The 14386-nt window shown below is 48.4% G+C and overlaps 1 protein-coding gene across 13 annotated transcripts in view; it reads right to left on the reverse strand.

Annotated features, from left to right (window-relative positions):
* HECTD1 (HECT domain E3 ubiquitin protein ligase 1) overlaps nucleotides 1-14386 on the reverse strand; it is a 559621-nt gene that overhangs the window by 41919 nt on the left and 503316 nt on the right. For all 13 annotated transcript variants that reach the window (XM_085627391.1, XM_085627395.1, XM_085627387.1 and 10 more), the window contains 4 exons: nucleotides 14074-14275; nucleotides 12715-12852; nucleotides 8924-9531; nucleotides 8500-8578 (listed from right to left, as the gene is read on the reverse strand). In XM_085627391.1, the coding sequence (XP_085483517.1) occupies nucleotides 8500-8578; nucleotides 8924-9531; nucleotides 12715-12852; nucleotides 14074-14275 (1027 nt within the window). The remainder of the gene's footprint in view (nucleotides 1-8499; nucleotides 8579-8923; nucleotides 9532-12714; nucleotides 12853-14073; nucleotides 14276-14386) is intronic.

Here is a 14386-nt window from a genome sequence, read left to right on the forward strand (position 1 = left end):
TTCCACCGTACTTCTCCAAACAGACTGTGCCGCTCATTTTGCCGTTACAATAGCCACTTGCTGAAGACAACGCTGTAACTTCCCAATAGTACTCCAGAAACAATGAGGTCACTCAGATATGTGATTTGTCATCTTTGAATATCATTTTGTCACAGGCAAAAATACATATACACCATCAAAATCCCTCTAAACTAATGCCCAGTTAAGAGGAAGGGTAGCACTTCAGCAGAGATACTGTGACTGGTGCAGTTTCTTCTCTCTTACACTGGTATGCAGGCATCCTCACTGTCTAGTTTGCAATGAGGGCTCAGGTACTTGCTGAGAAGTCAAGGACTTCTAACCCTCTCGTTGTCAAGGTGGGATGCCAGAGTCAACCAGAGGGTCTGGAATATTCAAAGAATTGTGGACTCCTTCAATCCCAGAGGAGCATCATGTCCTTGTTGATGGGCTAATATGATCATGCGAATCATAAGCCTAAAGGCAAACCAGTGTAAAATGTAGAAATTCTGCGCATTCACCTCCGTCATGCATGCTGGAAAAAAGGCCAGAAGCCCGATCTAGTATCATGCTGTCACCACTGTTGGTCACCACGTACTCTGTTTTGTAGCCACTTTGAACAGATGGAGGTACACTAGGGTGATTGCCTGACATCAGAGCAAGGCTCCCCTACTGACAAAAAAGGAAACTCTCAGAGAGCATCACCACTTGGTTTGTGTGACTGTTGAGATCTCTAGAGAAACGCAAAGGGTGGTACATAAATATTGACATGAACAAGGTCTCACAGCTCCACGAACCTGAGCAGACATGATTTATCCAAAATCCAGCCACTCTGACAGCAGATAGAAGCAGGTTCCCGAGTACCACAGGGTGTGTTTTGGAACTGAAGGTGCAAGAGGTCCATGGGCCGACCTTCTCAAAAGACAATGGGCAGACCGTTCAAGGGTCAGTATCGAAGAAGAAATAGCTACCTAACTGTTACACCATGCGCGCGCACACACAGATATACACACATACACACACACTCTTTCTTTTGCATAGCTAGTTTTGTTCAAGAAAAAGTATTTTTAGCAGCATATAAAAAGGCTATGTTAGCCAATTTTCACCCATTTACACAGAGATGAAGAATCATGGAAGAAGTGAGGTTAATTCCCTTTGACTTTTCTCTGGGAAAGTGGAACAGTTGCTTGCGCTATACTGAAGATTCCCCTGGAGAAGAGCTAGGATCAGACATGAGCAAGTATTCCTTCTCCCCTATGGCATCGTCATTATTAGTTAAAAGCACTGAATAGAACAGCGAGACTACCCCAATAAAAACTGAGAGAAAGGGTAAAAAGGAAAGACTGAATATTACACAAACCAAAAGCATTCCACAAAGAAGGTTTACTCACTTGGCTGTCTGCTCAGCAATCTGTGTCAGTCCAATAATGCCTTGTGAAAGTATTACAGACCTCCAGGTGGCTGCCTTACATATGTTAGCTACAGAGATATTCCTTAAAAATGCTGCAGCGAGCCCCTACTGTAAGAAGGTGCCGTCTTTTTGTGAGAAAGTGCCATCTTTCTTGCATGGTATGCCCCCACTTTTTGCTGAATATACTTTGACTGAGTGTGCCCTGGGCTCCTGCCAATCAGGTACCCAGGGCCTATGTTCCTTCCCTATAACTGGGCTGAAACCTAAACCCAAACCCAAATTGGCAAACTCTGGCTACATGTCAGCCCCTGGTAAATGGTACACTAGGTACCCAGGGCCGTGTGACCAGGGAAGGCCCCTAAGGGCTGCAGCACGTATTGTGCCACCCTTAGAGGCCCTGTACCCTGACAGACACACACTGCCGTTACAGGCTGAGTGTTTGGGTACAGAACAAAACAGTCGACATGCCACAACACACACTGCCCTGGCATACATCAGTCACCCCTCTAGCTGGGTGCCCTATGCCAGTGGTGTGGGTACAGGTGCATGAGCCCTGTGTGTAGGAAAGTGGCTCTGTATATACTGTTCCCAAATAGGTACAGTATGTACAGAGTCCGCAGCCCCCAGAGGTTTGGCAGAGGCTAAAGTTAGGTATAACCTTACTCTCTAAAGAGGTAGCTTGGTCGAGCAGTAAGGCAGTATCAGAGGACAGTGTAAAGCATTTGTTGCACACACTCAGCCAGCAAATGGTCTCACACTCAATAACTGAACTCTAGGCCAATGGTTTTTGTATAAAAATAGGTAGTTGTTTTATTTTAGAACCAACAATAGGTATCAGAATATACTTTCTCAGATTGAGATGCTTTAGATAAACACTTTGCAATAGGCAATTGACTTTTGAATATAATAGCTACAGTGGTTGCAATAGGCAACACAACTTCAAACACAATAATACATTGAGCTCAATGGGAATTTCAAGTTAAATGCAATTAGTTACTTTAAGAATTACGTTTCTAACTCCATGGCTGGATCCTAGATTCAGCCCTGGGACAGTTCCTCGAAACAGGTGAGCAAATACGTTTTAGTTACTGTTGTGATTTTTAAGCAATATTTTGGTATTTTAAAAGTTGACACTTAGAAACTTTTTCTAATCAAATCCCCAATGTTATCCTATGGGAGGAACTTCACTTAGCAGAGAAGTGGGGTTATGGTTACTTTTTCTAGGTCCGTGTTGGATCCTGGATCCAGCACTAGTGTACCACCTAAAAGCAGTCGACAAACTGCGTTTAAGTTATACAGGCGATTTTTAATGAATATTTATAAGTTTGCAAAATCGACACAGAAGATAATTCACAGAAAAACAGTCAATGGTTTCCTATGGAAGAAAATTTAAGTTACAGGTAAAGTATGTTCTCGTCACTTTTGTAATCCAGTGCTGGGCTTCTAGGTTTAGCACTGGGACATCTATCTAAAACAGTTAAGTAATTACGTTTTCACAGTTGGTGCGCTTTTTAAAGAATATTTGTAGTTTGCAAATATCGACGCAGAAGAAATTTCACAGAAAAACAGTCAATGGTTGTGAGAAAGTGCCATCTTTCTTGCATGGTATGCCCCCACTTCTTGCTGAAATGCTGAATGTACTTTGACTGAGTGTGCCCTGGACTCCGGCCAATCAGGTGCCCAGGGCCTATGTTCCTTCTCTAAACAAAAACCTCAAAACCAAATTGGCAATCCCTGGCCACATGTCAACCCCTGGTAAATGGTACCCTAGGTACCCAGGGCCTTGTGACCAGGGAAGGCCTCTGAGGGCTGCAGCACTCATTGTGCCACGCTTAGAGGCCCTGTACCCTAACACAAACACCCTGCCCTGGCAGGCTGAGTGTCTGGGTACAAGACAAAACAGAGAGTCGACATGGTACACATCCCTGTGTGCCATGCCCACAACCTAAACTGCCCTGGCATACATCAGCCACCCCTCTAGCTGGGTGCCTTATGCCAGTGGTGTGGGTACAGAGGCAGGAGCCCTGTGCCCATACAGTACCCAGGTCCATTCCTGGGCCCTGCAAGTGCAGTGCTGCCATTTAAGAGTACATGGTGCTGGGAGATTGCCAAACACGAACTCCACAGCACCATAATGACAGCACTGAGGCCTGAGAAGTTTGGTATCAAACTGCTCAGCACATTAAATCCACGCTGATGCCAGTGTGGGATTTAATGTACCAAGCACCACAGAGGGCATCTTAGAGAGGCCCCCTGAAACCTAACCCACAATCCACGTCTGTTCTGAGGCTGCCTAGGCTGCCACACAGCAGTCATGTTGCTGGACCCCTGGGTAGGAGAGCCCCTGCTCTCCGGGGCCTGCAACAATGCACATCCTGGGCGAGGTGCTAAATCTCCTCCCCCAGGATGGGCAGGGGGAAGCTTCAAAGGCATGCCTCTGTGAGCTTCCCCAGGCCACTGCAACCCCCCCACTCTGGCGGGAAGCTTAGCCGGAAACCCCAAATAAGGACAGGGGATGTGCCAGCCTGCCAACCCCACCCCTCAGGTGGGGGAGGCGAGGTGAAGCACATCCCCGGGTTCTCGCCATCTTGAAGACGGGAAGCCCTACCCAATCTGGACTAGGCCCATTGGTCCCTGCCCTTCACCTACCTATAACGCCCCTAAATCTAGTATTTAGGGGAACCCTAAACCTTCCTTCCTCAGATTCCAGAATCCGAAGAAGAGCTAGAAGAAAGAAGACCTGCCCTGCAGCTGCTAAGAAGAGGAAGACACCAACTGCTTTGGCCCCAGCCCTACCGGCCTGTCGACCCTCGAACCTGCTCCTGCTCCAACCCGGCATCTCTTGTGGCCAGCAACCTCACAAACCCCGGAGGACCTGGCAACCTTTTGACTCTAAACCCCTGGGACACCCATGAGTAGAGGCTCTACTCAAAATCTACTTCTAATCCCTGGCAGCAGCCCGGAACCGCGAACCCAGCACACTCTGCACCAGCCAAGTCTGGCCTGTGCCGGAGTGAACTAAGACCACGAGGACGACCCCACGGCGACTGTGACCCCGAGTCCGGCACCCAAGGACCTCCCTCGACACTCCTGAAGAAGCCTGCAGCCTCAGAACAAGGTGTGAGAAAGTGCCATCTTTCTTGCATGGTATGCCCCCACTTTTTGCTGAATTGCTGAATGTACTTTGACTGAGTGTGCCCTGGACTCCTGCCAATCAGGTGCCCAGGGCCTATGTTCCTTCCCTAAAACAAACCAAACCCAAATTGGCAAACCCTGGCCACATGTCAGCCCCTGGTAAATGGTACCCTAGGTACCCAGGGCCTTGTGACCAAGGAAGGCCTCTAAGAGCTGCAGCACTCCTTGTGCCACCCTTAGAGGCCCTGTACCCTTACACACACACACTGCCTTTGCAGGCTGAGTGTTTGGGTGCAAGACAAAAACAAGGTCGACATAGCACACATCCCTGTGTCAAACACAACAGGGTAGCAGATGCACACCAATGTTATTCACTGTAATCCTTGTATTCAAATGATTATGTTCTATTCGCGTGCAGACTGGCGACGTGACTCGCCTCAAAACACGTAAAGGAGTTCCATCAAACAGAGCTGCAATGTCGTTACTGCATGTCCAGTCGCACAGCTTAAAGGAAATGCTACAATTTTCTTTTGTTCAAAACTCCACTTTTATTGACTGTTATTCAAACTTTATCAACTGGTATTCAAACTTTGTCACACTTTTTTACTTTACTCTTCACTAAGGCTATCAGAAAACCCAATTTTTTCAAATGGAGCAGTTGTGCCCATTCATCACTGTTATCCTTGTATTCAAATGATTATGTTCTATTTGTGTTATTATTGCAGTGCTCGTTTAATGGAAGTTTAACGGAGGTTTCATTTCATTTTCTTAAACAGTTTTCCCTGACGAAGGGCCAAATTAAGGGCCCGAAATGCATTGGAAATCGATACATCTGAGCTGTTTTATGAATTGAGTTACCCACGTGGGGTAATAAGAGGCCTGGATGGGCACAACTGCTCCATTTGAAACAATTGGGTTTTCTGATAGCCTTACAGTGCTGCTCTGTTTGATGGCACACATCCCTGTGTGCCATGCCCATCACCTACACTGCCATGGCATACATCAGTCACCCCTCTAGTCAGCCTTATGCCAATGGTGTGGGCACAGGAGCAGGAGCTCTGTGCCCCTACAGTGCCCAGGTCCATTCCGGAGCACTGTAAGTGCAGTGCTGCCATTTAAGAGTACATGGTGCTGAGAGCTCGTCAAACACGAGCTCCACAGCACCATAATGGCAACACTAAAGACTGAGAAGTTTGGTATCAAACTTCTCAACACATTAAACCCACACTGATGCCAGTGTGGGATTTAATGTACCCAGCACCCCAGAGGGCATCTTAGAGATGCCCCCTTAAACCTAACCTACAATCCACGTCTGCTCTGAGGCTGCCAACCAGCAGACATGTTGCTGGACCCCTGGGTAGGAGAGCCCCTGCTCTCCTGGGCCTGCAACAATGCACATCCTGGGCGAGGTGCTAAATCTCCTCCCCCAGGATGGGCAGGGGGAAGCTTCAAAGGCATGCCGCCTCTGTGAGCTTCCCCAGGCCCCTGCAACCCCCCACTCTGGCGGGAAGCTTTGGCCGGAAACCCCAAATAAGGACAGGGGATGTGCCAGCCTGCCAACCCCACCCCTCAGGTGGGGGAGGCGAGGTGTAGCACATCTCCGGGCTCTCGCCATCTTGAAGATGGGGAGCCCTACCCAATCAGGACTAGGCTGCGGCCCCCCTCCCACAGGAGAGAGGCAGGATAGGGTGTGCACCCACCCCAGGACAGGGACCCATTGGTCCCTGCCCTTCACCTACCTGTAACGCCCCTAAATCTAGTATTTAGGGGCACCCTGAACCTTCCTTCCCCAGAAGACCTGCCCTGCAGCTGCTGAAAAGAGGAAGACACCAACTGCTTTCGCCCCAGCCCTACCGGCCTGTCGACCCTCGAACCTGCTCCTGCTCCAGCCCGGCATCTCTTGTGGCCAGCAACCTCACCAAACCCCGGAGGACCTGGCTACCTTTTGGCTCTAAGCCCCTGGGACTCCCATGAGTAGAGGCTCTACTCAAAACCTATCTCTAATCCCTGGCAGCAGCCCGGAACTGCAAACCCAGCACACTCTGCACCCGCCAAGCCTGGCCTGTGCCGGAGTGAACAAAGACCACGAGGACGACCCCACGGCGACTGTGACCCCGAGTCCGGCACCCAAGGACCTCCCTCGACACTCCTGAAGAAGCCTGCAGCCTCAGAACCTGGTGCCCCCCCCAACCGCGATCAACAGAGGGTAAGATTTCCCAACACCAAAAGGCACCCCTGCACCCGGCGCCCCGCTGCCCCCTGTGGCCAATCCCGGGGTACCTACCTATCCTCCAACTACCCAACTTACCTCTCGAAGTGGTGGTGGCCCCTGAAGAATCTTCGTCTCCGAGCTTGCAGTCTTTTTCTAAACCGGAGATTTCCCATTGAAATCAATTCAACCTCTACACCTATCTACTTCCCCACTTGCCCTGAGTAAGTGACCAGGAGCCCAGCTCCCACAGCCGCGTGGCCTGCTAGTCAGCAGCCACCAACCAAGGCCCCCCTACCTCTCATAGGATAACATTGGGCCTAACTCTCTGTGCACCTGGCCGCCCTTGTGTCGCTGAGGGTGAACCAACTGTACCTACCTGACCCTGGGAGACCCCTGAGTCTATGCCCAGAATCTTAACTCTGCCAGTCGAGTACTTGCCTTTAAACCGATAATTCAATTTTCTCCATAGGGTAACATTGACTGGTTTTTCCTGAAATTTCTTCTAAGTGTGGACTTTTTAAAACTTAAAATATTCACCAAAAATCAGCCGAGTAATGAAAACACTCACCTGCTATTAGGTGAGCTCACAGTGCTGGATCTTGGTGCCCAGCACTGACTCTGAAAAATACTTACAACTGTACTTACCAGTAACCCAATTTTCTCCCATAGGAAATCATTGACTGTTTTTCTGTGAAATTTCTTCTGAGTGTCAAGTTCTGCAAACTTTAAATATTCTTTAAAAATCGTATAATTTCTGAAAACGTAATTGCTTACCTGTTTTGGATAAAGGTCCCAGTACTGAGTCTAGGCACCCAGTACTGGATTACAAAAGTAAAGAGAACATACTATACCTGCAACTTGAATGTTCTGCCATAGGGAATCATTGACTGTTTTCTATGAAATATTTTCCAAGTGTCAACTTTTAAAAAAGCAAAATATTGTCTAAAAATCATCACAGTAATTAAGTCGACTTTTATCACTTGATTTCAAGTGCTGACCCAGGACTGAATCTAGGATCCAGTCCTGGACATCCAAAAGTAATCCTAAAAGTAATCTGTTGCAAATAACATGAAACTTCCATTGAACTCAATGCATTATTGTGTTTAACATTGTGCTGCCTATTGCAACCACTTGTAACTTTCTACAAAAGCCAATTGCATATTGCAAAACGTATTTATATAAAGCATCTCATCCTGAGAAAGTATATTTTAATACCTATTGTTGGTTCTAAAATAAAACAAGCATATATTTTTATATACAAACCATTGGCCTAGAGTTCAGTTCTTAAGTGTGTGAGACCATTTGCTGACTGAGTGTGTACAACAAATGCTTTACACTGTCCTCTGATACTGCCTTACTGCTCGACCAAGCTACCACTTTAGAGAGTAAGGTTATATCTAACTTTAGCCTCTGCCAAACCCTTGGGGACTGTGGACTCTGTACACCCTGTACCTATTTGGGAACAGTATATACAGAGCCACTTTCTCACATAAAGCGCTCCTTGTCAAGACGAGAATCCTGGCATTGACTGAGCAAATTTGCCTTTACCAGAAGGGGCAACCTCTGGCAGTGAAGACAGTGTGGAGGCTGATGGGCATGATGTCATCAGGCATACCACTCTTACTAAATGTCATATGCCTGCAACTGCAGGAGTGGCTATGGAGATATTGGTCACAGGCAACAAACAGTTGGGGCGATTGAGTGGTTTTCACAGAGTACACAAGGAAATACAGTGGTTGCTTACCTCATCCTCCCCATTTGGCTTCAGATCGACCGCTGTAAAGCCGTACACCCGGGATGATGGGCAGAACTGGAAGTTCAGACTGCAGGATACAGAAATTATGTTAGTTTGCTTCCTCCAATCACTCGCACACCTCTTATCTACTAGTACTTGTACAACCTACTCGTTTGCCAACACCTCAACCAGTTTCTCAAATGGAGCCATTGGCTGCAAGACAATCCATACCTTTCTGCAGCTTGTCCAGGCCTAACCACTGCCATCCATCATTGCCTTCTTTTGTTCCCTGCTAGACTCCCTCCTTGCTATTATCATCACCTTCCTTATGCCTCAGATTAGTCACTATGCTCGAACAGCCAGGCTGAGACCCCCACATGCTTAAAGACTCCCATTCTGCACCACTCGCTCTCTGACTCAGGTATGGACTTACCCCAAGTCCTCAATGCTAACTGGCGGGCCAGACCCTGAAGGGTTCCTTAGCACCAGTTCTTGCAGTTTTGTGTTCTTTTCATCCTCTGACAAACACTTGTTGGATAACACGTGTCGCCTCTTGACTGCCAGATCTTTGATCTCCTTCAGAAAGTGGGCACGGTGGGGGTTCACCAGCTCAAAGTCCTCCCAGGTCAAGATGCCCTGGAACCATGCTGGCGGTTTGGGCTTGGGTGGATCCAGGATAAATTCTGACTTGGAATCTTCTTCCAAACTCCCAAGGGATAAGGTGTCATGGCCTTCTTCCGTGGAGGCCTCGGACTGGCTCTCCATGCAGTGCAAGTCCCTATCGCCTCTGGACTCATAGATGAGTTTGCTCATGTTGCTCTTGATGTCCCCCATGCACATGAGCTTAAAGAAAGGTTTCGATATGGGCAGATCCACCAGGCGGTTGTCCTGAATACACTTGGCCAGAAAAATGCCCAAGAAGTGGAAGAGTTTGGTTATTCTGTCCAGCTCATCACTGTCCTGCGGGTAAGGTGCCGTGAAGAGGCCACATGACCTCTGAACATAGAAACCAGGTGGCTTCCATCCCCCTCCAAGGTCGACCTGTTAAGGTAAGAGGGCAGATTAAATACATCGGGGAAGTAAGAGCATAGGTTATCAGTTGAAGCAATATCAACCTTCACAACACAAAGACAGTGACAACCATGCTGCAAACTAAATGTTAAAAGGCAATTGTGAGAAGTTGGCCTGATATATGCTGTCCACTAGTTCTAGTGGGCACCTTGTATCAGTCCAAACAACCCCTTACAGTGATAGGTTAAAGACAACCTTTATTGAAAGCTATCCTAGTGGTAGTTATGGAGAGTAGCCTTCAGGGTAAGTCTTGAAGGAATCTAAAGCAGCTTGTTTTACCAGTCTATAATCTTTTGAATGACCAAATGAAAGGACAACCACACCAGGTATATATTTAAAATATATGTATTTAAGATAATACACACCCCTCTAGTCTCTTTATGAGGCTGGAGTTCGAAGTACTTCAGTTACAAGTCAGTATTCAACAGTAATAGCACAAATACACGTTTGGGCCCTAGGGACGTACCAAACCATATACCAATAAAATGGTATAAGAACCACGACTGAACTAGACACAAGGCCTAGAGCCTGTAGAAGTGCTTGGACCACAAGGCACCACCCAAGGTAGTGACACTGGGGACCCACGGGGATGCGTGCAGTGGAACACAGCCGCGAATTGCCGTTAACTTCTATGGGGAAAGTCGCGGTTGGAAATTAAGAGTTTAAGGACACTTAGATGAGGACTACGAGCGAACCCTTTTGGACTTGGAGGTGTCTAGGGCCAACGCCCACGGGAGCACCGGAATCCTCGAGTTACCTCACCCAGGGAAGCCGGGTGCACAGGTGTCAAATGGTGTCGGGTCGCGGCGTCGTTTTCAATGGAAGCTGCCCAGGAAGTGCTGCTGCCGTGAAGAGGAGAAGTGTCCGAAGAGATCCAACCCTGGATCGAGGATGGAAGGAACCTGAAAGCAGAGGGGACAGAGTCTGGGTCACTAGCCAGTGACCAAGGACACGATAGTCCAATGCCCACAGATGTCGGGTGCTTCAGGTGAGTTGATGGCTGTCTTGACTCTTCAGCCACGAGGTCCAGGAGGCGTCGACGACGACCAGGAGCTGGATTCGAGCTGTCCCACGAAGTCTGTCGAGTGCTGCAGTGTCGGCGACCAGATTGGACCCAACAAGCCTTGGCAACGGCAAGTCACTTGGAAACAGAGAAAGTACGTCGGTGTAGACCAGCAAGGTCTGGGGGACTCACCCAGCGAGGGTAAGTCGAAGCACGTCTGGAGCAACCAGGAAAGTCCAATCAGAAGAGGACCCACTAGCCAACGGGCTAGCGATCGCGAAGGAGCCTCGAGCGGTCGTACTTTAAACTGACCCACAGGTCACTCGTGGAGTGGAGGCCAGAGATCTTCGGTGCAGGAGGTGCTGAAGGCTGGGGCTACTCGGAGCCCAAAGCACAACTTCGAGGAAGATCAGGAAGATGATGGATCAGCAAAAGATCATGGTGTCCAGGGGTCACGGTTCCACGTCACACACGATAGCCACGGGCCTCAGCTCTGCTGTGGACTCAGGGTAGCCTCCGGGAAGTCTGGAAATCCACCTCTGGGGATACAGAGACTTCGGCGTCTGGCGGGAGCTTCAGAATTGCAGACCGGACAGTTGCGTCTTTGGTGCCTGCCAAGCAGGGGAGTCACTCCTTGACCCGAAGGGAGATTTCTTCAGTCTTCTAGTTGAAATAGAAGGTCCAGGATATATGTTGCAGAGTTTCGTCCAGGGTAATCTAAAATCTCTAGGACTGGGTTCCCATACTTATAAAAAGTTTGGGGGTTGGACATACTCTATGGTCCCACCTATGGGAGGGTTTGGAAAGAGGGGTGGTTACACCCATTTCCTTTGTCCAGTTTCGTACCAGAGCAGGGACAGGTAGCCCCTGTAACCGGTTTGAACTGGACTATGCACAGGGACACCAAGTGTGCCCCCCGTGCAGGACTTCAAAGCACCAGAGAGTGCTCCCGCCCAGCCCCAATACACATCTGCCTGTCTGGGGAGGTGGTTACACCTCCCTGGGACAGGAAACCTATTGTCCAGGCCTCCCCTGCCGGAGTTTTGGTCAGCAGCAGGAGGCCAGACCCGTGTCTGTGGCAGAGGCATCCATTTTGTGATGCCAGGGCTTTAGAAAGTCTTTACCGGGTAGACCAGTGTGAACATGTCTCTCCCTCTAGAAGGGTGGAATGCTACCCCCTGCCGCCAGAACTGGTGGGGGGGTGGGGTGGGGGGGGGGTTGGGGGTGGGGTGGGGGGGTAGTATTCCAAAACGTTTGACACTAAACACGACATGTTTCCGTGCAGCCAGTCGAAAGTTAGCATTTACCGCGAGGTTATAATGCACTTAAGAGTATATGGTCAGGCTGCACCACAAACCGCATCAGAGGAGGTACTCCGAACGCTGCAGAGGGGCTCTGCTCATGCAGAGGCACCCTCTCACATAAAAACCAAGCACTCTGCCTTCAGGATTGTTAAGGCCTGCCATAGGAGTGACTTATAGGTTTTATATGATGTGTTTGCAATGGTAGTGATATAGGTAGCCTATACCACAGCAAGGGGTGCAAGCACCACCTTACCCAGGCTGCAGTGGCAGACCTGTGATGTCATTTTGGAGTGCTTCCTAGGGGTGGCTTAATACATGCTTCAGCCCCTGGTAGGCCTCTGAGGTACCTATGCCCTAGGTACATAGTATACCATATACTAGGGACTTATAATGCACTCCAGAATCCAATTGCAGATGTACCTAATGTATATGGAAACCATTTTAGAGAGGAAGCAGCTAGGCTGGGGTCCTAATTAGCAGGGCCATAGCCAGACTAAGGTCGAAAAACAGTGAAACACCAGCAAAAAGTGGGGGTACCCATGTGAAGCAGATCCTACTCTCCTACAGCAATGTCATGGGGACAGTTTAGTCTACAATCGATCAATCACTTGCCAAATTGTGTGGCAGCCAAACACAGTAACACAGTGCTATCAACGTACTTTACCAGTGAAAGTGTGAACTACAAGAAAATGAACTCTCAAACCAGGGAAAGTGGCCAGGCCAGAGGAGCTGCTTCCCCTCCTCACCACTCCTAGCCGCCAAATCCGGAGAGCCCAAGGCTTTTAAGCTAAGAAAGAATGTTTAACTGCTCTGGGATGGGCCTGAAGAAACAAAGTAGATCATCACCTGGCGGGATTCATCATCAGGAAAGTTGTCGTCACACAGCCATATGCCCAGGTCCGTCCTCTGGAACTCTGCAGCCACCAGAGCATAAAACTCTAGCGTCGGCCCTAGGCCCGTACCCTCTTCCCCTAGAAACTCCACCTGTAGGAGACAAAAGGGTTCAATCACAAACAAAATGGAAATAAATAAAACAAACCTTATGTGGGACAGATAATTAATAGACACCGGTGTCCAATCCTAGTTCTACATCATGGGCACCCTCTCTGAATTCATAAACAGCAGATGCCCCTCATATGGTGGCAAGAAATCCCGGAAGGCTCAAAATAAAGACACCCTTTCATAGATCTACTCTTTTTCATGAATGTGAGAGTTAAAATGAAAGATCAAATCCCAGGACAGTGAATCAGAGACATTACAACATAAATAACCTGTGCCACAAAGGCGGGAAGAGAGACCTTTAGGATGAGTAAATGTTTCCCTAGGTGAGACCAAGCACATCAGCGTGGTCAGGTGTCCTCTAAAGACTTGAGGCACTCAGTCGTAACCGGCAGCATATGCAGCTGTGTTTCAAAACACTGAGGCGCCACAGTGGCAGCTAAATGTAACTAGTGCCAGTTCAAGAGGGGTCCTTTGCAAAACAATGCATAGTTCCTCTGACTGTTCGCGGAACTAAAGATGAATGATACAGAAGGGAGAGCAAAATGTAATGCAAACTTGTAGTTACAAGCAGTGTGAGCACATAGGTTTAGGGACAAGGCAGAATCATCTGAAGGTTGCCAGCCTGCTTGTTCCTGGACTGACATTAAAACCCCACCAGGGACCAAGTGCCCCTTTGACTCGACAGGAAAGGAAGACCCTGCTGCCAGCCTACAATATAACAAACAAGAGAGTTCAGTGGTCTAATCTTCAGAACTTGAATAATTATGTAGAACTAGGGCCAAAGCAGCTTCACGAATAAGAAAGGGAACGTGTCCTTTTCAGGAGCTCCAGTACGCTCACCTATTGTTGCAGTCACATTATAATTGACGTAAGAGTCTATGTAAGGAAAAAGGAATACATGCAGGGCCAATTATGTGACAATTTATCAACTTTGATTTAAAATGGATGACAGGCTGAAAGGACTACAGGGAACCACCTCCCTGTTGTAACTACTGACACTGTGAACCTACATTACCACAACAGTGATTCAAGGTAGAGCCTTCTGGGTGTTAAAGGGTGGACACATGTATGCTCCACTATTAAGCATCTTATTCTACCATCGCAAGATCAATGCCATGATATGGGGATGTGCTGGAATACACTGTAGCTTCAGCAGAGTCTGCTCCACAGCACATAACTGATTTGGCACAGCAACTGGCTTACCTCGAGCACAGACTTTCTGTCTGCGTGTATTTGCATGACATTCTCTGCCCACTCCATCAGAGACTCTCCCCTTGGGACCTTGACTCGCTCATGCTTCAGACGTCCGACTCTGAACTCGCCTGCATCATCGCGCCGGACTGTGCTGGTTGTCCTTGTACGCTCCACTGTAGCCTCCCGACGGTTTTGCAACCACACTATTGCTCTAAGGAGAGGAAAGGAGACAAATTACCACAAGTTTGCTACATACAGGACAAATAAATATGAGCTGCCAGAGACATTTTCCTACATAAAATACTAGCAGAGTAAGGGAACA

Source organism: Triturus cristatus, chromosome 9, assembly GCF_964204655.1.
Source record: "Triturus cristatus chromosome 9, aTriCri1.1, whole genome shotgun sequence".
NCBI classification, from domain to species: domain Eukaryota; kingdom Metazoa; phylum Chordata; class Amphibia; order Caudata; family Salamandridae; genus Triturus; species Triturus cristatus.